The sequence below is a fragment of the Silene latifolia genome, chromosome 1 (assembly GCF_048544455.1).
Source record: "Silene latifolia isolate original U9 population chromosome 1, ASM4854445v1, whole genome shotgun sequence".
Lineage (NCBI taxonomy): Eukaryota > Viridiplantae > Streptophyta > Magnoliopsida > Caryophyllales > Caryophyllaceae > Silene > Silene latifolia.
Window position 1 is genome coordinate 103,663,659 of NC_133526.1, and position 27,492 is coordinate 103,691,150.

General features: G+C 34.4%; 1 protein-coding gene and 3 long non-coding RNA genes across 6 annotated transcripts; 2 read left to right on the forward strand and 2 right to left on the reverse strand.

Moving 5' to 3' along the window:
• The first annotated feature begins 1,315 nt into the window (after positions 1-1,315).
• LOC141651940 (transcription factor MYB92-like) lies at positions 1,316-10,364 on the forward strand. Its single transcript, XM_074459631.1, has 3 exons — positions 1,316-1,581; positions 1,691-2,419; positions 10,283-10,364. Exons 1-3 carry the CDS (start codon positions 1,316-1,318, stop codon positions 10,362-10,364), a joined length of 1,077 nt encoding a protein of 358 aa, XP_074315732.1.
• Positions 10,365-10,988: 624 nt separating this feature from the next.
• Positions 10,989-14,434, reverse strand: LOC141608303 (uncharacterized). Of its 3 annotated transcripts, none has more exons than XR_012526982.1 (5): positions 14,124-14,434; positions 13,769-13,909; positions 12,767-12,853; positions 11,416-11,459; positions 10,989-11,319 (listed from the first exon to the last, which is right to left on the reverse strand). It is a non-coding gene; the product is annotated as an uncharacterized LOC141608303 (long non-coding RNA). The 3 variants fall into 3 exon arrangements; XR_012526981.1 differs by lacking the exon at positions 11,416-11,459 and adding an exon at positions 11,514-11,570; XR_012526980.1 differs by lacking the exon at positions 11,416-11,459 and having other exon boundaries at positions 14,124-14,433.
• A 324-nt stretch (positions 14,435-14,758) lies between these two features.
• Positions 14,759-16,142, forward strand: LOC141599723 (uncharacterized). Its single transcript, XR_012523919.1, has 2 exons — positions 14,759-14,977; positions 15,812-16,142. It is a non-coding gene; the product is annotated as an uncharacterized LOC141599723 (long non-coding RNA).
• A 5,295-nt stretch (positions 16,143-21,437) lies between these two features.
• On the reverse strand, positions 21,438-26,765 carry LOC141599781 (uncharacterized). The gene is made up of 7 exons (XR_012523960.1): positions 26,581-26,765; positions 25,858-25,980; positions 24,556-24,722; positions 24,249-24,367; positions 22,534-22,746; positions 22,234-22,356; positions 21,438-21,760 (listed from the first exon to the last, which is right to left on the reverse strand). It is a non-coding gene; the product is annotated as an uncharacterized LOC141599781 (long non-coding RNA).
• Between the last annotated feature and the right edge of the window lie 727 nt (positions 26,766-27,492).

A 27,492-nucleotide genomic window follows, 5' to 3' on the forward strand; every position in this document is an offset into this window, starting at 1 on the left:
GAAGCCATATTAATAAAACATATATTTTATGAAGTATTTGTCTACTTAAGAGATTTTTGTATGGCGAAACTGGGATGATAAATAAATAGGAAGCTTCAACGAGTACATTAAGGGGGCGAGGTACGTAGGGGATAAAACTACAATAGCACAATCTATTTTACAAAGAGATTTAATAAAGCTTGGCCATCTATGCCAACGATAATTTACGTCACTTGAAGATCGATTATGGAGCGAGAAGCGAGCAAGAGATCATCGATCATGTTTGTTAATCTCCCTTCAAAGAAGATCTTCAAAGACGGAAAGGTTTTTAGAAATTCCCTACACTCCATGACGATGTTAGTAAGAGGGCACACAGGAGTGATATTATTAGAGCAAATGAAATTCACAACCACTTTACAATATGAGCAAATAATAAAAGTACCCTTGATTTACTGGACTACTTTTACAATATACAGAGTATAAGATTACTTAGATATTAATTAAATTTAAAAAATAAATTTGTATTTCTCAATAATTGTAAAATTCAATACATACAACCTAATCAAGCCTTATCAATTTTCACTTTTGTTACATGAGGAAATTCATCAAGCTAGTAGTAAAGCTTTATAAGATTAGAAATGAAAAAGAAATTTGATACCTTAAACCGCTACAGCCAAGAGGTAATGAGGTGTCAAGAAAACAATGATAGAGAGAAGTGTTTTTAATCAACCCTTTCAAAAGTATGACAATTGCAATACCTAATCCTGATTATGCTCTCATTCAATTGGTCACTTTGTATTAAAAATCCTTGATACTAACCTTCTATACCCTTCATATCTAGGTTACTTTCCCAATTATCTTTCCTTGCCTTCTTTTTAGGAATTAATCCCTTAATATAATTACTCTCTTCGTTTTGATCAATTATTGACATTTAATTTTGGCACAACGATCAAGGTAAGAGGAGAGGGTCAATTACTAAATGACAAGTGCACAAAATTGTGTGTGAATGATCAAATTGCTCATCAAGTTCATTCTTAAAATAGAAAGGATAACAATTGACTGAGACATCCTAAAATGAAATAGGACAACAAATAATCGGGAGAGATGGAGTACTGTTTTTCTCCTAATTATTAAAAGAAACCTAAATTGAACATGATATTATCATTTGAAAATCATACACCTTCCCCACCCAAATTACGCCTATATAATACCCTTAGTCCCACCAAGAACATCAACTAATTGACACTCTCCTGCTCCCTCTCCCTTTTTTTCCTTCATCAACTAACTTCAAAATTAAGAAACACAATTAGCATCCTTAACTGTAATCAAATCAAATATGGGAAGATCACCGTGTTGCGACGATGTTAGTGGGTTGAAGAAGGGTCCTTGGACTCCGGAAGAGGATGAGTTACTTACCTCTTACATCGAAAAGCATGGCCTTGGAAGCTGGAGAGCTCTTCCAAAGGCGGCTGGATTGAACAGGTGTGGTAAGAGTTGTAGATTAAGATGGACTAATTACTTGAGGCCGGATATTAAGCGTGGACGCTTCACTGAGGAAGAAGAGGACATGATCATCAAACTTCATTCTGTTCTTGGAAACAAGTAAGTTTCTAGTATTATCATATGAAATCTGTTATAACAAAACTAGATGTTAATGTGGTGTGCTTACTTTTTTTAATTAAGTTCCTTACAATTGTGTCACTTTTTTTAGGTGGTCAAGAATCGCAGCACATCTTCCCGGAAGAACAGATAACGAGATCAAGAATTATTGGAACACCCATCTACGCAAAAAGCTACTACAAATGGGAATTGATCCAGTCACTCATAAGCCAAGGACTGACCTTAATATACTTGCTAATCTCTCACAACTCTTTACTACCACCCCACAAAATTTGGGTCCTATAATGAACCCTTGGGATATCAATAATTCCCTTAGATTACAACCAAATGTAGCAGAATTAGCCAAACTCCAAGTGTTACAAAACATCTTCCAAATCCTAAACACTAGTAATAATAATAATAATAACAACTCCCTTCCAAATAACATGGTCCAAACAACTATGCCATTAAATTTGGGAATGATCCCAAATATGAATGCACTAGGGAATATCAATGGCAACAATAGTTGTTCAACCTCACAAGGATATAACCACGTCCCCTACGACGTCCTCAACCCAAGTCATGTAACAAGTGAGAAATATGATAGTACACTAGAATCATTTCCAAGCTTGGATACCTATAATAACTACAATAATGATAAGAGTAGTTTGTCTAGCTCTTATGAAACCCTAGATGAAAACAAGCTTCCTTCATTGATTGAGAGTAACACAAACTCTACTAATGGATCATCGGCTTATACTCCGGTCAACGGCGACTTTTTTGAAGGTTTGGAAAAGCTTCTAGATGACGGAAACAGTGACTTGTGGAAAGAATTCATAAAGTAAGTGTGGATTACTTGTTACATAATTAATTACAAACTTGTTTTTCTTTCTTTTTCCATGGAAAATTTTAACGGTGTCTTACAAAGTCAATGTGAAAATATAGTATATACACTTCTAGCATGACTAATTACGTACTCCCTTCGTTCAGGTCAATTGTTGTCATTTAGTTTTGGCACAAAGATCAAGAAAAAAAGGAGGGAAACAATTGTTAGATGACAAATGGACAAATTGAGTGTGAATGATCAACTTGCTCATCAAATGCATTACTAAAATAAAAAATACAACAATTAACTGAGACACCCCAAAATAGAATATAATAACAAATGACCGGGACGGAGGGAGTACTTGTTATGACTAATGTACTAATATACTCCATACAACCCGTTTATTTGTTTATCTTTTTCTCTCTTCGAGAAGTATTTTAATCAAAGATAAATAAATAACTAAGAGGGAGATATACATCCTATTACTAGCCTATCTAATTTGTTGACAACTAAGTAATTAAGGGATCGAAAAGCAAATTAATTTGTGTAATGAAAATGTAATGTGGTTTATGGTATATGGAGTATATAACAATTCTTATACTAATAATTATTTTGCTTTCTTTGGTGCAGCTAAATTATTATATTCTCGGTCGATTGTACGTATAACGTATCCATGCAAGTTTCATGCACAGCCACACCTTAAAGAGTATTGAAGAAAGAAAACATACGGAGTTACATGAATTGAAATTAATTTTTCATTCTTTTGTCTTTTGTCCTTTTTTTTTGTGTAAATTAAGGGGGTGATTGAGTATTATACTAGTAAAAAAAAATACAGTAGTACAAAGCTCTTCATAAAGCTTCAAATATTTCATTACTTAATTTGGGGGCTCGGTAATACATACGTAAATTGTAAGTTTATACTAAACACATAAGACTATAAGAGTATAGCTAGCTTTAGTTATGTTTTGTTCCATATACTCTAAATGTATTTTTGTTATATACTACTTTTCATTTATGTAGAGATAAGTTCCATAATATTTCCTCAATAATTCTCGTGAACTGTGACATATTCCGTTTTTTTCCTACTCAATAAAATTGCCTGATATTTCAATTTTTAAAATGTTATTATTAGTAAAATCATCATAATTTATTGGTGACTCGACATAAAATAAATTACTTGACGTTGTAGTATACTAATAAAAGCTGCTACTAGTAGTAGTATTATGTGTAAGTTAACTAGTTAAGTGGTGTGGAATGCGTAAAGAAGTTGTCCCATAACTACTTTACATGGATGGAGTTGATAAGGGTTAGCTGACATTTAAACTAACATCTTTGGACTTCTGTATCTTACGGAATAAATTAATTATTCAAAACTGTTTTCCATGAATAACAAATCTCTTTCTCCATTTTTAGGGATTAAGGGATATGTAAGTTCGTTGACTTAAATACTTATTCTCTTCATTATAATTAAACAGGCTGACCACTTCACTTCCATTTTCTTAACTATGGCTGACTTATTTGGGTTATAACTACACCATGCATGGACCGTACCTTACTTGTTATTCTCTCCCACAATTACTCCCTCCGTCCCGGTCATTTATTGTCCTTTGATTTTGACACAAAGACCAAGGATAAAAAAGAGGGTCGATTACTAATGACATGTTGTTAATCGAAAGAAACAGAGGAAGGAAGAGTAGTTTTTGTGTATTGCTCATTGGCCAAATAATAGGCAAAAATATAGTACAAATTAGGTGCACTAAATCAGGAAAACCATATCACAAATGATACGGTGAATATTATGCAGCTAAACAAATAAGACCTAAAATATTGGTGATATTATCCGCAAATATCGTGATAATAATATCGCGTCTAACACTCCCCTCAAACTGGAGCGTGGAAGTCAAGAATGCCCAGTTTGCGAAGAAGGTAATTAAATTGACGATCTCCCAAAGGCTTGGTGAATATGTCGGCAATCTGTTCAGTAGTAGAGACATGTGACGGAATAACAAGACCTTCTGTAATGGCATCCTGGACAAAATGGCAATCAATTTCGATATGTTTCGTTCGCTCGTGAAAAACGGGATTTTGAGCTAAATGCAACGCGGACTGACTATCACAAAACAACCGCATAGGAGAGGATATGTCGACACCCAAGCTTGCAAGGAGACCTTTGAGCCATTTGAGCTCACAAACGACCGCTGCCATTGACCTGTATTCGGCTTCAGCTGAAGAAAGTGAAACTGTATGCTGCTTTTTTGTCTTCCAAGAGACGGGGGAATCTCCTAGAAAAACAATCCAACCTGTGACGGACCGACGGGTTAAGGGACATCTACCCCAGTCGGAGTCACACCAACCGGACACCGTAAGTTGGCTATCAGACCGCAATAATACACCTTGGCCAGGGCTAGTTTTCAAATATCGAACCACTCGCAAGGCGGCCTCCATATGAGCCTCACGCGGTTGTTGAAGGAATTGAGAAAGCACATGTACATAAAAGGCCAAATCTGGCTGGATCACAGCTAAATAGACAAGACGACCAACCAATTAATCGTCTATAACTCTCAGGAGCCGGCAAGAAGGGACTATCATTGGTAGCAAGGTTATGATTAATCTCCATTGGTGTAAGAGCAGGCTTGGAACCAAGTAGACCCGTCTCGCTAATAATATAGAGAGTGTATTTTCTTAGGGTGAGAAAAATTTCCTCAGTACTTCTAGCAACTTCAATACCAAGGAAATACTTCAAAGGACCCAAATCTTTCATCTTAAAGCAACGACTTAAATAGCTCTTAAAAGCGCACCACCTTCATCTGTTTAGAAAATTGAGTCTGTACCATCGACAGAAAATGCATTAATAGACTTGTGACTTCTGTTTTAGCAAGTAATAGATACACCCAGACAGAACGGGAGCGATCATCCACAATTGTTAGAAAAAAAATTCTTATTGGGTGTGAATGATCAAATTGCTCATCAAGTTCATTCTTAAAACAGAAAAGACAATAAATGACTGAGACACCCCAAAATAGAAAAGGACAACAAATGACCGGAACAGAGGAAGTATTTGTCAAACTTATACTTGTAAAAGAGAAAAAAAAAATAGATAATGTATGGAATGTATTCATATTTTAATGTTTCCATGCATAAATAATACAAATCCAAAATATAGGATACCGGGTATATAAGAAACCCTAAGAATAAAAACCCTATACAATAACCCTAATTTTCCTTTAACATATACTCAAGCAATACTCCTTCCATACCAGAAATGGTAACACTTACCTAATACGGCCGTACCACAACAATGGTAACATTTCTTATTTAACCCACAACATTACCAAGTTATCCTCATACCCTTTTAATATTTACACAAAATGTCATTACAAACCCCGCCTATCAACCCACAACTAAACCCACAATTACATACCCACCTATTTTTTTTTCTCTCTTTACCCCTGCTTGTACCCTCTTTTTTTTTAAAACCCCATTATTTACCATGTTACCATTGATTTGGTATGGAGGGAGTATGAATTTTGTGAAAATTTGAACACGAAATTGCATTAATTCAATTTAATTATATTCATTCGGCTTCTTAGACTAATTTATAGTTCCATTTGCATTATTACAAAAAATTCAACTACAGAAGTATACAGTAATTAGGGCTGAGCAAAAAATCCGATTATCCAAACGATCCGATATCCGATCTGAATCCGATCCGAATTTTTGGATATCCGATCCGAAAGTTAAGTTTGGTTTGGATATTTGATCCGAAATCTTTGGTTTTGGTTTGGATATGGATAGTAGAATCAAAACATTTGGATATCCGATCCGATCCGAAACTATAGTTTTCTAGTATAATTTCGAGAGAATAAAATTTTATTTGGTACAACAACTTAATTAATATTTAAAATATTAGAGAAATATCTAAGTGGTACTTAAATTTTATGTCGAGAATAGTGGAGTAAGAATATTAAAGAAAATCATCATGTAAGACTATGAATATAATCGTATTTCAAACTTAATTTGAAAGTAAATACAAAAGTATGGATATCCGATGGATATTTGCATCCGATCCGATTATTTTGGATATCCGAACATTGCATATCCGAAACATTTGGTTTGGATATTGGATATCTATCTTCAGGATTTCTAATATGAATATCCGATCCGAACTAACACTTTGGATCGAATACCCGATCCGTACTCTGCCCTGACCCCTAACAGTAATGTAAGCCGTCTGATATTAGAAAATAGCTTGTGGGAATGACCAAGTCTAAACTTGGAAACCTAGATAAAAACATATCTACGTCAATAACGACCCTTAATACAGGAAATGTCTACATAAGGTGCTCTTATACTACATAGTCTCCACTGCAACCGACCAATTAAATTACTTCCTAAACAATTACTACCTCCATTCAACTCCACTCTACCTATTTCATTTTTGAACACTATTTACGAGTGAGTATTCAATTTCAATTTTCTCTCGATACGTAAGTGAAAATATATTCATGTGGGATCTTGTTTGATTAAATCTTTACGAAAGACATTAAAAATATCTAACTTTTATATTTTTTCCAAATACGTAGCTAACGATATTTAGCGCGTAAAACACGCGTTGGCAAACGTGAAAAAAGAAAGTGGTAGAGTGGAGTTGAATGGAGAAAGTACTTTCTTCGATCGTCCATTAGTTAAAACTTTTGTCATATTGGTTAGTTGTCTACTAATATGACAATTTGAGATTAGATAAACACATACTCCTTCCGTCCCAATCATCTGTTTAACACCTCATAAAGAATATAAAAGCCAAACAGATGATTGGGGGGGGGGGGGCGAAAGAGTATATCTTATATATATATATATATATATATATATATATATATATATTTAGAATCCGGTGAGAACGAACACTCGGTGAGAACGGTGAGAACATACTAATTTAGAACTCTTATCCACACGGATGACCCCCCAGCTACTCCTACTCTTTTTTCGTATAGTCCTACACATCCACTACCCCTTCCCTGCAATTTGTTTTCCAACTTTCCATTTCCACCTATTAAATGACGCCGGCGCCGGAGCTTCCACCACCACTGCCGACGACGAACCATCAACGAACACACAACTCCAGCGACACCATTTAATACCACGAGCCCCTAAAATTTCCGAATATCGAACCCCAAATCTGCATTCTCCTTCTACTGTTTTCGAGTACTACCTCGTCGAGACGTCGATCACCATATCTCCACAATCCTCTCCGTCGATCAACTCATCTTCATCGATGAACTGCTCAATTTCGCTACATCAGCCTGTAATACTCACCGGAATTTAAAGAGGACTGCAATAAGAACCAGGAAATGTGGGAGTCTTACTTGTGATAGCGTGCGCCGGTGATTTCGCCAGCGTTGGGAAAGGTTAGCGAGGATCGAGGAAAGCAAAAAAAGAGAAGGAAAACGCGGGCAAGGGTACAAGGCTAGTCATCGGTATTCGACAGTGGGGTACGAAAGTTCCCGACGGTGCGCCTGTCACGTTTACTTTTTCCTTCTAATCATCGCCACAAAATTGATTTTTGAGCTACAAAATCAATTTGAGCTATTTGAAATTGGTGTATCTGGGTTCTATATTGATGTATCTCAAACCAATTTTTGTGTACCTCGAAATTAATTTTGTGTATCTATGTTAGATACATTAAAACAATGATTAGATACATAAAAAATTAGTGTAGATGCATCAAAATAGACGGGAAATCAACGAAGGAGAGGAGCTGAGGTAGGTGTCGCCGGTGACTTGTCGCGTGCTGTTCACCAATTCGACCAGAGATTCCCCAAAGCCTAACCTAATACAATCCCATAAAACATCAATTCGCGAATTTTCCCATGGATCTGCACCATTCGAGTATTCATAATTGAATCAGCGACCTTGTCGGTGGAATTCTGGCTAAATTTCAGCTGAAAAACAAGAAATACGAAACTCTGAACTTACCTATTTAAGAATTGGAAAAGGGAAATAGTTTAGAGGAAAATAAAAGGCATAAGTTAGTCGGTGTAATGGAGTTGTGTTCATTTTTGAAATGATGGAAGAAGGTGATTGCTACTTTAGTGATTAAAAATGGTGATTTAAATGAAATTGGCGATTGAATTGAATCACACTTGTTTTGGTTAATAAAAAAATGGTGATTGGAGTTTCAGAAAACGAAGGAAGCAGGTAGGGATGTCAATGGATCGGGTTCGGGTCGGGTGAAGCCTCATCCGTCATTTTAAAATCTCATCCAACCCGTCCGTCATCCGTGAAACATATCATCCGTCATCCATCCATCCATCATCCATGGATGAAACGGGTGGATCGGGTGATAAACGGGTGTTGTGTATTTATATATTTCAATTTTAACAAAATGATGATTTTTTTTTTCTCAACAAAAATAAAGTTAGATAAGTAATTTAGTTTAACTTTCTAGTGGGTAGGTTCACAAAATATTTATATGAGAGTAGAAAAATATGAAAATTTAAATATTTTATATCTTAATAATGTGTTATATGTAAAAAAAATTAAATAAAAAATAATAAAATCGGATGATGGATGGATGGCGGGTGGATGGCGGGTGGAATTTCTTCATCCAACCCATCCGTCATCCATCATCCGTTTCATCCGTCATCCATCCATCATCCATTTAAATCGGGTTTTCATCCATCTTTTAGGATCGGGTGGATCGGGTTTTAATGGATGCGGGTGAAATTGACATCCCTAAGCAGGTGGGCTTGGTGGAATTAATTAATGAATTTAATTAAAGATCAAAATCAGCCGTACGTTTTAGTTTAATCTAACGGAGGAGGGTCGTGTTCACCGTTCTCACCGAGTGATCGTTCTCACCGGATCCCACCTCTATATATGAGTCTTGAGTCCAAATAAGGACCATAGGATCTGTAAGATGGAGCGCTCAGATTGTGCCACGTATACAACTTAATAAAAATAGCAAGACCGAACAAGTCTCCTTTTTTCTTCATTTCCGTGTCTCAGCTCTATCGCCCTCTCCCTCTCTCTTTGAAAAAAATCCCTAAATCAAAGAACCCTTGAAAAATCAAAAAAATTGGAAGGAAAAACTGATAATTCCGTTGGTTTTAATCAAATCAACAACTTTCATTTAATCGATCAATGATGAAGATTAAGATTTGATGAACAACCACAAGTGTTTTCGGAACAAAATCAAAATATGGTAAAGCTTTCATATATCATGTTTATTTGCATTTGTAATGAATTATTTTAGATAAAGTATGTCTCGATCTCTTTATTCAATTGAAGGTAGGAAAAATATGCATTGCTACCAATTCATCATTCACTTATGCAATCAAGGTAGGATTCTATTCATTATTTGCCTTTTTAATTGATTTTCATCTTTCACTTTATGCTCGATCCCGAAGATATTTGTTATTTATTTGTCTGCGTGTTCTTTTTAACGGTCTTAATCCTTCAAATTTTTCATTTGATTTCTGTATATGTCCATGATTTATGGTATATAAAGTCGATTTCATCATTCTGTTAATGTTGAGTTGTGGACAGTTATTTGTGGTTATTGCAACACAAATTAGCTCGTATTGTAACATATATTTTACTGTTATTGTTATTGTAATAAGTGGTGTTGGTAACACATTTTTTGATATTGTAACACAAATTAGCTATTATTGTAACACTTATTTGTGGTTATTGTAACACAATTATCATCTTTGTTGACTATAATTATATGACGTATAACTATTATTGTAATACATATTAGCGCTTATTGTAACATATAATAGTTCTAATTGTAACACATATCATCTGTAGCATATATTGAATTGTAGCCCGGGCTATGGGTATTATGCCTGATGCTGCTACTGTTTATACTGATGGTAGGACTAGTGTTAGGGCTTTGTGGAATCTCGGGCTGTCTAATGTCTCCACTGCTGCTGCCAGGTTTGCTATTGCTATGTGTTGATCTTTTTGCAATGTTATCTGACTGTCTTGGTTTGAAAATTTTGCAATGTGATTGTGTTAATTGCTTATCGTAGTATGGTGATGGTGTAACATGCATATGCAAATTGGATTGCTATTTAAAAAGTATCTGACTGTCAAAAAAACATCAGTCTTGCTTCAAATTTAAGAAGCTAACATACTAAGTATTTGTTTAAGGCTATTAGCTCAATGGTAGAGCAATGTACAATCTAGTACAAAGATGTGGGTTCGAGTCCCACATAGCCTAATTCTTTGTTATTTATACTGTGACTTTATAAAATAAAATAGCTAGTGTTACTTTATCATAAAATTATTGTTACTACATAAAAAAAAAACTAATGTTACTTTATAAAATAACTAGGGTTATGAGATAGAAAAAATAGTGTAACCGGATTGCTCATCATCCTTAGTTTTGCATGCTCGAGTATATGATGATGATTGTCGCTTTGCTCATCCTTATGCTATTGCATTGCTTGCGTCTCCGATTTTCAAATTAGTTAGGCTATATGGGACTCGAACCCATATCTTTGTGCAAAATTTTCACACCGCTCTTCCAATTGAGCTAATAGCCTTTAAAATGTTAATTATTGCTTGTTTAAAGAATGGATCAACCGAGGACAAAAACTTGGTTCTTATCATATACTGAATGTCCTTTTAAGGGGATTTGAGACGAAAATCTAATATCTAGAACATAGGATTGCACATCAAAGGCTAAAAATTAAAATCATATTGTAGTCAATATGGCAGGTCTCTTGCGGCAGACACCATCTTTACTTACCCTGCATATAATCACATTGGTTATCATTAGCAAGTTGCCATGTAACAGCATGTCTCTAACTTCAGGCACTGTAGCTTACAAAGACGCTTCTCTTTATATGTGAAGTTAGCTCTTTGCTCTCCCGCTTGATTTGTTTATAGGCGTCAATTTTGTCCATTTCCTGCACAACATTGCAGTGTTGTTGAAAAAGGCTAGGCAGCGCTTTTAGGTTGCTTGCTCATCATTAAGTAGAGTTACAGAGTGATCAAGTGTGTACCATGATCCAAACACCAAGCTTAGGCCTAGTTACACCATTACTGGCTGTGATAATAGAAAAAAAAATTCAAACTGAAATAAAAAAAAACACTGTAATACCAGTACGCATACTATTCTCGCTTTCCTCTTACTCAATTATGCCATCACATTGAATCACTGTCCAGTTGAAACTAATTAAAAGTAAGAAATATTGACTAGGAAAAAAATAAGTTAATAGAATGCTAACCTCTTTGTTAGCCCCTCATCCCAGTTAAACTGATTAAAACCACTATTGATTGCAACACACGAAAGTGTCATTGTCGAAATCAGGTAATTAGGTAGCTACTCCAGCAGGATAGTAACAACAAATAGCCCTAACTCAATTGACAACCATCAGTGATCTCAACAATATAGGATCACTAACATATACTCCGTACAATGACAAAACTTAATGACTTAAGGGTAAAATTTAAGTCATGAGCCAACTCAATCGAAAAAATTAACCTAGAATTGAACTTTATATCGAAATCATAGTAACTCAACAAGAGAACTCTAGTAAATGACAAAATTACGTAGTGTTACTCCAAAGAATAACTAGTGTTACTTTTTAAAATACGTAGTGTTACTCTTGAGAATAACTAGTGTTACCTAACGAAACAATCAGTGTTACTTCTTATAATAACTAGTGTTACGATAAAGAATAACTAGTGTTACTTTTTTAAATAAGCAGTGTTATCCAATAAAACAACTAGTATGACATCTTATAATAACTAGTGTTACAATAAAGAATAACGAGTGTTACTTTTTAAAATAAGTGTTACCCAAAAAAACAACTAGTGTTACTTCTTATAAAAACTAGTGTTACATAAAAAATAACTAGTGTTACTTTTTAAAATAAACAATGTTACCCAACCAAACAACTAGTGTTACTTCTTATAATAACTAGTGTTACGAGAAAGAATAACCAGTGTTACTTTTTAAAATAAGCAGTGTTACCCAACAAAACAACAAGTGATACTTCTTATAATAACTAGTGTTACGATAAAAAATAATTAGTGTTACTTCTTATAATAACTAGTGTTACTCTAAAAAAAACTTGTGCTACGATAAAGAATAATTAGTGTTACTTCTTATAATAATTAGTGGTATTAAAGAGTTGTGTTGTGAGTGTTTGGTGTGTTCATAGGTGAGTGAACCACTGATCACTGTGTTTGCATTACGAATGATACGGAAAAGAGATGATTGACAAAAGGAGTATTAATAAAAAAACACTAAGAACTAGCACTTCTGAACTTGACAAATAAAGATGAACATTACGACTATGATACGGAAATAACAGCATTTGTATCTATAATTTCTTCATCACTGCATACCTGACAAAGGTTGCCGTCCATGAGTTCACCAGCTGCTATTTGTCTTTCAAACTCTACAAGCAGCCCATCCTCTGTCGCTAGTTACCTCTGCCACATGATCATAGAAGATGATCTTTAGGTTCAACATGATTCTAGATATCATAGATATATAAGGCTGACAGTAGCAGATCTATTACAGGACCCCAGGATTCTCAGAAATAGGAGAAGTAAACTCCGGCATAACAACAAAGAATCAAATAGATTAAACCTTGAATAAACACAGATCACCAACGACGTGCTACTTGTTATTCACACCCAAAAAAATAGACATGGTAAAACTAAAACAACATCTGCACTTCAAAGGTGGATGCCAAACAAATTAAATCTGAGGAAAAACAATGTCAATACATGGTGCAGAGTATGAAGTTGAAATCAAGCATAAACTTAAAATAAAGAGAAAACCACTACAATCGAGAATCAAAAATTACATCAGTGATTAACATAGCTTCAAATCGTCAATTGGCTATAAAGATACATAATAACAATAAAACGTATGACGAAAGAACAAAAATTCTGGAAACAATTATTGATTGTAACACAACTAAACCAAAATGTAACACAGTTACATCATCATCATCATAACACAATTAAGTTGTCATTATAACAATAGTAAGCCATTATTGATTGTAAAAAACTGTCATTGTAGCACAGTTAAACCATTAATGTAACACAGTTAAACCATTATTGTCACAAGTTACACACTCACACTCACACTGTTATAATAACACACTTATACCATCATAGTAACATAGTCATGGTCATTCCATCATGTGAACACAATTCCACTTATCCAATAGCAAAATTAAAATGCCGAGAGAAATATAAACTACAATAATGAAGTCGACAATACTTACAAATCATTGAATACAAGGCAAGTGAACGAAATTATAATCGCAGATCACATAATTTTATAGATTTATTGAAATAAAACACGAATTGATCAGAAAACCTGCAATTTCACACCTTATTTCGTTTGATTTTGTGATAAATCGACCATTTTCTAGCGTTCTTCCTTGAAACGTTGTTTTCTTGATCTTCTGTTGGAATCAATCGATCAAGCAGAACGATGAATAAAGCACACTTGAATTGAAACTTTAAATTAGACTGAATCACAAGAAAATAGATAAGAATTAAGCACAGTTGAATTAAAATCAAATAACACAGTTAATATCATCAAATACTTCGGAATGGAATAAAATCGTTTTTTTAAAACAAATATGACCACCAAAATCGAAGATGATTGAGACAAATTAGGACAAACAAATTTAAAGTAAGACATGAAAATAAATATTCATAGATCGACGAGATTGAAGATTACCTGAGTAGAATTATAGGCATATATCGCAAATCAAAAAGAGAATAAAAGAGATCGCAAAAGAAATTGCTGAATTGTTAAACACGATGAAGTTAGGGTTTGGCGACTCCTCATTAATTGATCCGAAAAACTGTAAAGAAGCTCGAAAATATACAAAGTAAAATCAAGATGACGAAGTTGGTTGAGAGATGACGAACAGATTGAAGCTGAACTTTTAATTGAACGATGACGAAGTTGGTTAAGGGACAATGAACTTGTTGTTCACGGGATAAAATTGAAAAAGAAAAGAAGAAAGAGAAAACAATGACAGGGAGCAGCAGGACTAATTAGCCTTTACATAACAAATGACAATCTTACCCTTAATGAGACGCATGAAATCTTGATCATTAGATCTATTTGATCTGACGGCTTAGATTTGGACACAGGACTCATTTAACAAGGGTGGACTCCCTTGATCCTATATATAGAGTGAGCATCCGGTGAGTCCAACATCTTAGGTGAGTACGTCTCGTAAATGAGGACCATTAGATCTAAAGATCCAACAGCTCTCATTAAGCCACGTTGCCCCTAACAATTTGTCAGATTATAAAAAGCAAACTAGTTGTCATCTAAGCCTCATAATAATAATAAAATTTCTCTCTCTACAAACCTAACCCCTCTCTCTACTAACTGAAGGATTGCAAAATGTGGAATCTTTGTATATCAAAAATTTACACAATTTCCTCTCTTTTATTAAAAACCTCCAAAATCAACGGAAATATTCAGTAAAAATTTCACAAAATCCTTAAAAATTAACTCAAATTGTTCAAGTCGTTCAATGACGATTCTAGTACTTCTGTTTTTCACACAGTGAAGAGGTACAAATCGATGATCTTTGCCTTTTTTATATAATTTTGTTGTGATTGATGTTATCGCATGTTAATGTTGATGTTGTTGTTGTTTTTGATTGATATGAACAAATTGTTAATTAATTTTTTTTGTTGTGTTTAATGTTATCACATAAATTCAAATTTAATTTGTAAGTTGTTATTGCCGTTTTTGAATTATATGAATAAAATGTTTAATTTGATTGTTGATGTTCTAGATCTAGGGTTAATATTTTGCTCGAATTTAATAATTCATTTTTCGCCAAAAAATTAGGTTTAATTTGTTTGTTGTTGTTGTTGTTGTTCTAGATCTAGAATTATATTAATAAAAAGTCAATTGATTATATGTTCGCTTTTTCGAACTTAGAAATTGAGAAATTAATTCTCGTTTCATATTGTTGTTGTTGTTGTTGTTGTTGTTGTTGTTGTTTGTGCGAAAAATTAGGGATAAGACATGATAAAATTTAGTGATAATGTTCGTTTTATTTTGTACTTGTTAAATTGCGATTTATTAAATTCTTTTGTAACATACTCGCCACCTATTACTGTAACATTGTTACTGTAACATTAATACTGTTATAATTTTACTGTAATACTGTAACATTATTACGGTAATATTGTTACTGTAATATTATTACTGCATGCCATGATGTTGTAATTTTACTGTTGAACTGAACTTGAAATATTGTTATAACATCGTATATTTGATCACTAAATTTACTGTAACATTATTACTCACAAATATTGTTGATCACTAATAGTGGACCACCGGCTTTTTCATATATTTTTATTATTAATGATCCAATGCTTTATTTTGGATGTCAGAAAATTTGAAGAAGAACGTTTGAGAAATCAAGTTACACAAAAAAAAAGTCACCAAAAAAAAGGTTTGAGAAATCAGTCATGAAGATAGGCGTGAAGAAAAAACAACGTTATTAAAGTTGAAATACTAGTAGAGACTTTTAACATTATGTGTGATTATGATGTATACTTGTTGTAGGCTTTTCACATGCATTTGAGCATATCAGGATGGATCAGTATTCACTTGCCTTTTATTATTGTAATAATTAAAGTTTGATCTTTTAACATTGTATCCGTGTTAATTACTTTGATGAATGAATGATGTTACAGTAACACAATTATTGTATCATTGTTACTTTGTTGTGTAAATGATGTTACAATAACACCGTCACTTTGAAAATGAAAAAAAAAAAACCTTTATCATTACACTTCAGAACTACTTTATACACCATCTTATATAATAAATGAACTAATAAATAATTATTCTTGTAAAATTGTTGTCATGTTATTTTAATGAATCAATGTTTTTACAGTAACACTGTTACAGTAATATTAATCTAAATTGATGAATTTAATGTAGCGAAGATGTTACAGACTTACAGTAACATTATGTTACTTTGATGAATGACTGATGTTACTGTAACACTATTACTGTGACTGGCAGAATTAGGATTGGTTATTGTATCGGAATTAGGAGGAACACACAAAGTTCTCTAATAAAATAAAGTAACAAAGTGGTGTTGACCATACAATAAACAACATTAGCCTATATGGTTTGTTTGAAAAGTTAACAATACAATCTTAAAGTAATAGGCTATATGGGATTCGAACCCATATCTTTGTGTGGACAATGGGCCACGGGGGCGCTTGGGAAACAAGCGTTTGCATTTTGTGGAGTCGCCACCAATTTTTATGGGAAATTGGAACCGTTCGAGTACCTCATGTCATGTCAAGATACAAAGTAAAGACATGAACACCAAGAACTCGTTACCCTTAGCATTCTATGTCTAGAATGACTCTCGTGGATACCAATGAACACGGATGTTCACAGAGATCTGGAGTAAGGGGTGAGGGTACGTATTAGGAAGCTCTTTTGATCGAACACCTAATCCCGCCCGCCTCGATAGCGGCCTCTACTAATGATTAGGGACATCATCTATACTCGATATATCGTCGATTATATGCATGCAATGCAACATCCAAGTTTTAATCCTAACATGTGAGAATTAACTAAGTCGGTGAACACGTAATTTAACATACAATTAATGTCAAAGTAGGAATTAAGATCATTTGGGGGAAAAGCCCCAAATTTTTGACATTTTAGGTGCAGAAATGAGGTATCTACACTTTGTACAAGTTTTGCACATTGCTCTCCCATTTGAGCTAATAGCCTTTAAACTAACTCTCAAACTTTCAATTGAAATGAATAACAATAAAGGTATCCTCCTCCTACTAGCTTAAAGTTGACATTGATATAGTAATACCCATTATTCATACGGAGCTAGCCTCTTTTTCATATGGCATAGATGCAAACATTGAAGCAACAATCACTTCTGTAATGGTCGTCGATAATAAATGATGACATTATAATGAAAGAACTTCTCAAAAGAAGGTGCTAAATTAACATAATACAATAATAAAGATATTATAACACAGTTTCACTATTACTGTAACACACTTACAGTATTATATAGTAACATTGTTTAACAATTATTTCAAGTCCAGTTCTGTCATGCAGTTTTATTGTTACAGTAACACTATTACAGTAACATGTGTCGATTGTTTTACGACGCAAAAACTAATTTAATCTCCATAGATACCCCAAGTTTCGTGAAAAAAAATGCAGAAATTAATTTTACTATGTCACATCCCTAATTTTTTGACAAACACTAAGAACACATATAATAGACAATAAATAATATAAAGATAATGTTATAATACGAAATAATTCATAAAATCACACATAATCATATGAATCAATAACAAAAGTTAACAAAGCACAAATAAATGAAAAATTATCAGTTTAATCATGTCATACCCCTGACTTTATCAGAAATAATATAAATACAAATATAATCGACATTAATAACATGAACAATTAACAATAATAATATGAAACACATGCAAGAAGTGGATCTGATCTGACAAATTGTTTATCCGATTTATATTTAAGAAAAATTAGCTAAACTAAATAATGATGGAGGATGTAGAAATTCAATCAACAAAAATTCAAAGTTAAACATCAATTATAGAAATTCAAAATTCAATAACAAGATCGAATTACTGTAATAGAATAAGAATTTCAAAAGTAAATAGAAGGCCTAGAACTAACCCGGAATCGGAATATGCGATCTCAATTAAAGGATCTGAAAAGCGAGTTTGATTGATTTTTCAATTGGTTGATTCCTGAATTGCAAAATAACACTAGGTTGAATAATTTGGGAGAATCTATGTTACAGGAAAACGGAAATTTGAAAGAGAGTGAAATTTAAGAAGATTTGAGTGATTATAATAAGGTTTGAATTATTTGGGGGAGATTGTGTTACTGGATAAAAAGGAAAGGAGGGAGAGCGTCGTTCATTTAGAGAGAGAGTGAAAGAAGAGAGAAAAAGTTATAATGAATTATGGGGTGTTAGATTGAGTTATTTGGTTTATATACCTGATCTACAATTAAATCTCAGCCCTTGATTGTTAATAAAATCTAATGGTGGAGATTCGCAGGACGGACTCACCTAAGATATGTGGACTCACCGTGCGCTTTTATATATATATATATATATATATATATATATATATATATATATATATATATATATATATATATATATATATATATATATATATAGGGTTGAGATCCCATGAGAACCATCTTTACATGAGAACCATGAGAACCTCGCGTTCAGAACTATTGTACCAAAGGTTCAGAACCTTTATATACCAGGTTCAGAACTTTTGTACCAAAGGTTCAGCCATTTAAGAGAGTACGGTAATCACTGCCATTTCTAATTCAAGTACACACGTGATATCCGCTTAATGTTTTTGTCTCACGGAACCCGATTTTCACAAATGGTGCTTTTAAATATAATGAAATGGTTATAAGCTACCACTTACAAAGACGATAATACCCCCGGCAACTCCAGAAGGTTGAGAATCAATGATGCTGATCAAATGACGACATTATCAAAAGGCAAACTATTGATCTTGCTATATATAAGATCTACGCCTTCAAACTGTTGGCCTTCAAGCAAAGGACGTTATTTAGTATCCAAAATATGGTAGTAATTATCGACAAAAGCCTTTCATATTGCCTCATATTCCGCCATTTTCTCGGCTATAGTTTCATTTGTTTCCTTCACTACTTGGTAACTTGCGGTGGTCTTGGCCTACACTAGGCTCGACGGAAGGAGGAGGGAGCAAGGGTGGTGGCTGTGGTGAGACGCGAAGAGGATATCAGTGAGAAAAGGGGAAAACAGGGGAGAATAAGGACGTGGTGGTTGATGGTGGTGATTGGCGGCGAATGGTGAGTACCAGGTTGTTCACGGTGGTGAATAGAGTTTGGTTTACGGTGTCGATTTTATGATCGACGGTAATGATGGAGGTAGTTTAGCTTTTTGGGTTGTTTGTATTTGTTGTTAGTCGATGGTGATGGTGATTTATGCGGAAACGGTGGTCGAAGTGGAGGGAGAATACTGCGTGGTTCTTCGTTCACAGTAGCTGCGGCGGTGGCGGGTAGTAGGCTATTGCGGCGAATGGGGGTGATGGTGGTAATCGGGAATGGTGGCGATTGGTATAGGCGTGAATGGTGGTGAGAATTTAGTGTGGTATAACTATGGTGGTGATAAGGGAGTTTTTAGGTTCTGAACATTTGGTATTAAAGTTCTGAACATGGGGTTCTCATGGTTCTCATGGGAAGAGGGTTCTCATAGGATCCTAAATATATATATATATATATATATATATATATATATATATATATATATATATATATATATATATATATATATATAGAGAGGCCGGATCCGGTGAGGCACCTCATTATGGCGAGGCGGCCGGTCTCACCAAATTCCTCATTATGGTGAGGCAAGATCCGGTGAGTCCACCTATATATTTGAGTCCATGAGTCCATAAAACAATATCACGCACTATACAATACAATATCACGAATTTTTTTTTTCGAATTTTTTTTTTTTCAAATTTTTTTTTTCAAATTTTTTTTTTCGAATTTTTTTTTTTCAAATTTTTTTTTTCGAAAAAGTTTTTTTTTTTTTTTTTTTTTTTTTTTTTTTTTGTGAATCTCATACTTATTTTGTGAATCTCATACCTTATTCAGTGAATCTTTAAGGCTTGTTTTGTGAAACTTGATCATCATAATTGGTTAAAATCACCTATTTCGCTCTTTTCTTTATTAGGTGAATCTCAGACTTTGTTTTGTGAATCTCAGACCTTGTTCAGTGAATCTTAGAACTTGTTTTGTGAAACTTGGTTATCATAAGTGGTTAAAATCACGTTTTTTCCTCTTTTCCTTATTTTGTGAATCTCATACCTTAGTCAGTGAATCTCAAGACTTGTTTTGTGAAACTTGATCATCATAAGTGGTTAAAAATCACCTATTTTGCCCTTTTCTTTATTAGGTGAATCTCAGACTTTGTTTTGTGAATCTCAGACCTTGTTCGGTGAATCTTAGAGCTTATTTTGTGAAACATGGTCATCATAAGTGGTTAAAATCACGTTTTTTGCTCTTTTCCTTATTTGGTGAATCTCAGACCTTATTTTGTGAATCTCATACTTTATTCAGTGAATCTTAAGGTTTGTTTTGTGAAACTTGATCATCATAAGTGGTTTAAATCACCTATTTTGCTCTTTTCTTTATTAGGTGAATCTCAGACTTTGTTTTGTGAATCTCAGACCTTGTTTAGTGAATCTTAGAGCTTGTTTTGTGAAACTTGGTCATCATAAGTGGTTAAAATCACGTTTCTTGCTCTTTTCCTTATTTGGTGAATCTCAGACCTTATTTTGTGAATCTCATACTTTATTCAGTGAATCTTAAGGTTTGTTTTGTGAAACTTGATCATCATAAGTTGTTAAAATCATCTATTTTGCTCTTTTCTTTATTAGGTGAATCTCAGACTTTGTTTTGTGAATCTCAGACCTTGTTTAGTGAATCTTAGAGCTTGTTTTGTGAAACTTGGTCATCATAAGTGGTTAAAATCACGTTTCTTGCTCTTTTCCTTATTTGGTGAATCTCAAGCCTTATTTTGTGAATCTCATACCTTATTCAGTGAATCTTAAGGCTTGTTTTGTGAAACTTGATCATCATAAGTGGTTAAAATCATCTATTTTGCTCTTTTCTTTATTAGGTGAATCTGAGACTTTGTTTTGTGAATCTCAGAGCTTGTTCAGTGAATCGTAGAGCTTGTTTTGTGAAACTTGGTCATCATAAGTGGTTAAAATCACGTTTTTTTGCACATCTGAGTACGGATTTCGCTAACTCATCCTCAATGTTAATGTATTTAAGTTTAATACACTAGATTCTTAAATTAACTAGGCTATATGAGATTCGAACTCATACCTTTGTGCAAGATTTGTACATTGCTCTCCCATTTGAGCTAATAGCCTTTAAGATATACGAGTACATAGCAAAGATTAAATAAGGGGAACCTTAAGCTAATAGCCTTTAGATATGCAACAATGAAAAGTCTTTGCCAAGCTTAACATCCCGGTTTAAGGAGTTTCTTACAAGAATGATGAAAACAATTCTTCTGGAAAATGTACATTAAGATTGCAAGGGCTAAGCCAACACCCCCTAAAATTTTCAATGTGACGCAAGTTGTAAACTTGAAGACAATAAAGGGGTCAACTATCTCTGAGACGTTGGTTCAGTTCTACCCACTAGCCGGAAGGATTGAAGGAAACTCGTCAATCAACTGCAACGATGAAGGGGCCGAGTTTTACGAAGCTGATGTTTTAGCTAGCCTGGCAGAAGTTATAGCAAATCCAGATTCACAAAATAGGTGATTTCGACCATTTTATGACCAAATTTCACAATATTACTTTCTAGTTTCACAAAACAAGCTATAAGATTCACAAAATAAGGTATATGATTCACAAAATAATAAAAAGAGGAAAATAGGCGATTTTGACCATTTATGACCAAGTTTCACAATATAAGGCCTAGGATTCACGAAACAAGGTCTATGATTCACAAAATAATAAAAAGAGCAAAATAGGTGATTTCGCCCATTTTGTGACCAAATTTCGCAATATTAGGCCTTATATTGTGAAACTAACTCTTTATTTTGTGAAACTGACTCTTTATTTTGTGAATTTAGGACATGATTTTGTGAATCTCATTCAAAATCAATGTTAAAGAATAACCACACCAGCCACACTCATTTTTCACCATCATCGAAATGTAAGGACTAGGTGAAGATAAGACCAAGGATTACCTCTTGTGCCTCCATAGTGAGGTTGTGTCCCCCAAAATTGATCACGCAACCTGTTGACTTGTGCTCTAATAATAGGTTCAGTGTGCGCCCATAGCCTTGGCTTGCGGATCCTCAGCCTATTACCTGTTGAGGAAGAAAAGACTAAAGAGCATTGCCTTCAAAGAATGACTGTTAAACAAAAGCATATATAAGTATAATAGGGTCGCATGTGATTTATACATCTGCACAATGGATTCCTCGTAATAACAAAAATGAATTTTTTATATTCTGTCTAATTATGTTTTGAATAGTGATCCTTACCCGTAGCAGGGTTTTTTTTAGGACTCGAGTTCATTACTTCCTTTGTTTTGTCCACTTCAGGTGTCTCATCTTGGGGTCTCGTAATTTCAGGTATGCTATCACCTGCATTGTTCACGTCTTCATCGTCAACATCTGAAATTTTTGGACCTCTCGTACATCTTCTCTTTGACGCAACATGTTTTATCCTAATTACACCCTGACCCTTCTGACTTCCTATAGAAAACAAAATCAAATTAAAAGAGGAGTTATGATCTAAACTGCTAATTTTCACTGACAGAGTAATATCCATAAAAATTTATCGACACAACATATATATGATACATACTATAGGAAAAACCACAGACGGAGTCAAAAGGTCATTTTGGACGCTCACGGGTTTCAAATGAGTATCAAATTAAGTGGCTAACAAAAACAGAAACATAAGAAATCTTGACAAAATCCAACTATTAATGCTCCTTCATTCCTGACAGGAAATAAAGGCGATACAGCACCAAGTTCACAGTCACTAAAGACTCAGATGCTCCTTCATTCCTGACATGGGATAAGTGACCATATCACTGATAGTCATTGACAGCTCATGGGGAGTACAATAGCACCTGGATAACCATTGGAACAATTGGAGGCATCTTCCTAGTAGTTTCCTTATTTTTATTTACATGTTCTTCAAGGCATATTAGTATAAATATGGCCACCCTTGTAAGAGGAAAAACTACGAATGAACTTGTGAATGAAATCTCAGTGGAATCTTTCCCTTCTCATTAACCCAAGTGTAATATTGCACCTCAGTTAATGAATTTTGAGCAGCCTATCAATTTTATTAATTGAACAGTTGCTTATTTATCCTTGTTTCAGCCTTAATTTCCATTTTTAGTTGCTTTAGTCTCATCAGTAATACATGGTAAAGTTACATAAATTTAGATCTTTGAATGTGACAAAAATTGAATACACTTCAACTTCACTTTGGCCTCTTATCGATTAGACACTCCTCTTAGTATGATATGATGACCCTTGACACGATACAACAGTTCCAACATTTCATATAGGCTGAAAACATGTTTATTTTGCTGTCACAAAACAGCCCCGTTCGACACAAGCCTAATGCGAAACTTACAGCTCAACTATGTAACACTGATTTACTATTATTAAACCACTAAGGACAGATTCTCCAAAAACTCCTCAACGGCTACCCAACAAAGTTCAACAATTTGATGGCACAAAAGTCCACCATGAAATTTTAAGTTCAGTTTTTGGGAGAAACGAAAGTCATGTGGTATTTCAAATGCTAATGATGGTATTAGTGAACCCTCCCCATTTGTCAGTAACAATTCAGAATATAACTCAGATCATTTTTCTTAATTTACTAGACATTAGAAAAAGATTGAAATGTTAATGCAAAAATGAATGAAACAATCTGAAAATATATTTGAAATATGAAGTTATGCACAGGAATCTAGACACTTGGAGAATATATGACCAATATGCAAGTTGGTAAACTACACAGGAAACTCCAGTCATTGAAGATATACACAAAAGGCCGAGGCTAAGTTTACAGCAGTTCAGTATGAAAAAACATGATCCGTATTGATTTAGATACGACATTTCAAGAACTACTTTAGAGCACTCAAGACAAGAAAAAGGAAAAAAAAAAAAAAAAAGTCTACTAAGCAAATGAGGAAAAACAAGAAGAACAAAGTGATGACTTTGTTTAGGCTTACCAGACGACAAGAAAGTCCAATAAGTCCAAATTGTTCTCAATGTATTCCACACAGCAATATCTGTCCCCCACTTCTTGTTTTAGTATCACAGACCAACATAAGACGAGATCTTTTCTTGCCTGCACCAAATACTCAGGGTCAGTGACCAATTAAGTGGACGGCTATTACAGTTTTAAACTTGGTTCGGTGTTCGATTTAGGTCGAGGAGCAAGTTCGAGTTCATGGACTATGTTCTAGTAAGGACAATTCGGTTTGAGGATCAATGGATGGAGCTCAGAGCCATGCAACTATGGCTAAACTGATTTACCTGCCAACCAAATACGAGTAGCTTTGTGAACTAGAAGGGGGATAACATCATCTTTGCATATTTCAATTGTGAGCTGGAGAATCTGGTCGGGGCTTGGCTCAGCTTCACCATCTCCACAGAGAATGACCTTCATTGTTTGAAAAGTTCCTATCGACTTCTTCGAGTGCCTATACCACAACCAATACAAGCAATGAGAAGATGTACTTCTATCTCATTTATATTGCCCCCATTTTCCCTTTGGTCCATCCCAGAAAAATTGGCGTCGTCGTTCTATGTCTAGTAAATTAAAACCTAACTTATTCTGTCCCTAATTAAGTAACATGATGGCAAAGCTAACCTATATTCTTTTTAAGTCGTGGGATAGAGATGATACTTCCACTAATTCCTGAATAGGGGACAACAAAAATGGTATGGAGAGGGATCACTGCTATAGTGAACGCCATTTTAATATTTCCGTAGTACACCAAAGTTAATGTTGTTAATGGCCCACTTTTGTCACACATGCTCTTGAGCATTGGCCGGAACTCATTCACCGAAAAAAAATGCGATGTCAAGATGAGTTCGGCATAAACAATAGCTTGCTACTACATAAGACATTTCGAGATGCAACCACAAATTTGAGCTGAGACTGACAATTAAAGAGCCTGCTCAGTGTTCGTGATCCAGATGCAGGGCTTGTACTCTCTTTTATGTTGTCTACCTATCTTAATGTTTCATGGTTTGTTTAAATATTTTAAATTCTCTATACTCTCAACATTGAACTTCCTACACCATCTAAATTTCCAGTAAGAAATTTTGACAAATTCATGTCCGTCTTTAGATGACCATAGAGCTTGAAAGCTTCCTCTTTTCTGATTTATTATCTATAGTCATTAGTCAACCATTTTCAAATTTGCAAGTTAGAAACTTAACAACAAAAGCCGTCACAAAATACTCCCTGTTTAAGCAATGCCATTTACTCCCTACATATTCTCTCTTTCATATCTCACGTCAGGTGATCAATTAGTCGGACTCAACTAATGTACAAGCCAACCATATAAATCTTAAGAACTGCAAACTAAACTCATAAGCTAAGTTTTGAATAGACCATCCAAAAAACAAAGAGAAAGTGCGCATTATATTTCAATATCAATAGTTCAATACAAATAGTCATAAAATCCCATCAAAAGAGATGGGCTACACAACATCATTCAACAAGCTACATTATATTTCAATATATAAAATGAAAATATACAACAAGATGCTGATCTAATGGCGGTGAACAAGCGAGACGTGAAATAACAGGCTTGTTCAGGGAATGACCTTTAACTTCACAAAAATGCACATTGATTTCTCAGAGATTCCCAACAAATGATGATACCCAGGATAACCATCAAGAAACATAATCTCATGTAATTGTCTGAATTTCCCTGGATCTTCTCCCTTCTGCATCCACAACCAACGCAAATAAAAGTTAAATAAAGACAAGTAACAGATGAATATAAAAAACAAGAAACGGAGAAAGGGAGAAAGGCAGTCAAACATCAATCACAAACATAATTTTATCCTAGGATCAAGTTCCTATTACAATGGCTAGTAATATGCACATTAAAAGTCGAGAGGTCATTTAACAAAAGAATGAGGTACAAATCAATACGAAAAAAAATGAATGGAAGGGCGCCATAATCGATAAAACTCAAAAGCGGTTATTATTTACATTGAAACTAACATATACACTAGGCTAACAACAATACTACCGTAGTTGAGCTTGAATTTTACGAATTAATTAGGTCGATTGAAAGTTAGTGTGAAAAATATGGAGTGAAAGGTCAGCGATAATGGCGAATACGAGATTAATCGAAAAGACGGAATGAACGAAGATTTCCACTCAAATCGATCAAAACCTCCCTGAACAAGAACGAAAATCAGTAATCAAACTACTTGATTGAGAATTTAACAAAGTAAATAAATTGATCGAAAATTATTGTGAAGAATGAGGAATAAAATCGGGATGAATCGAAATAAAAAGTAGGTGATTGAAATTACCTAACTTCCGGATGTTAATGGAGGTCAAAAAGCTTAGTGATAATGGCGGAGGGAAGCTCAGGGATAAAATGGCGTCGAAATCTGAGTGAATGGCGAAGACAGAGCTCTGAAAAATGGCGAAGACGGAGCTCTGGAGAATGGCGAAAACGGTGCTCAGATGAAGACGAGATAGAGAGAGAGAGGGTGAGTAAATGATTTTGTTTTTGAGAAAAGGTGCGATTAGTTAGGAATTATCAGGGACACGTGTCAATATCTGGTGTCTCGTAATTTTTAGATCTAACGATTTAGAATGGAGTGCAATTTCCTACCTCACTAGAAGGGTCTCACACGATGATTGATCTCTCTATATATATATATATATATAGAAATAGGATCTCGTGCGAACTTACGAACTAAATATAAAACCAAGATAACTTCCCTGATTAAAACAAAAGCCCACACTCAATCTCACAAAAACTTGCAAACGACAAAACCCAATTACCAAACCCAACTTCCCTGACATCCCCCTCCTCTGACATCTACGACCACCACAACTGACGCCTTACTGCAGTCGAGTTTCCGACCACCGTACCAAGATCCCTCCAGTGATTTTGTCGGCATCATCTGCCTCTTTCTCCATCGATCGACCTTCTACAATTATTGATGCTGATTAAATCGGAAATTCAGACTTCTTGTCCAGTGTGTCGAAGAAAACCCAATATTTCAAATTTAGTGAAACATTGCAAAGGAAAAAGAATTGTGAAGCACAATTAATTGATAAAGAATAGTGTTGAATCCGTTGCAGTGAACGAGTGCAGTAAGCTAATATGAAAGATTGGAGGATATGTAATGAATTTAAAGCCTATAACACCAAAGCTGAGATACAACGCCGCCGTGCACCACCATCGTCTGTGATCCCGTCGCCGACATATT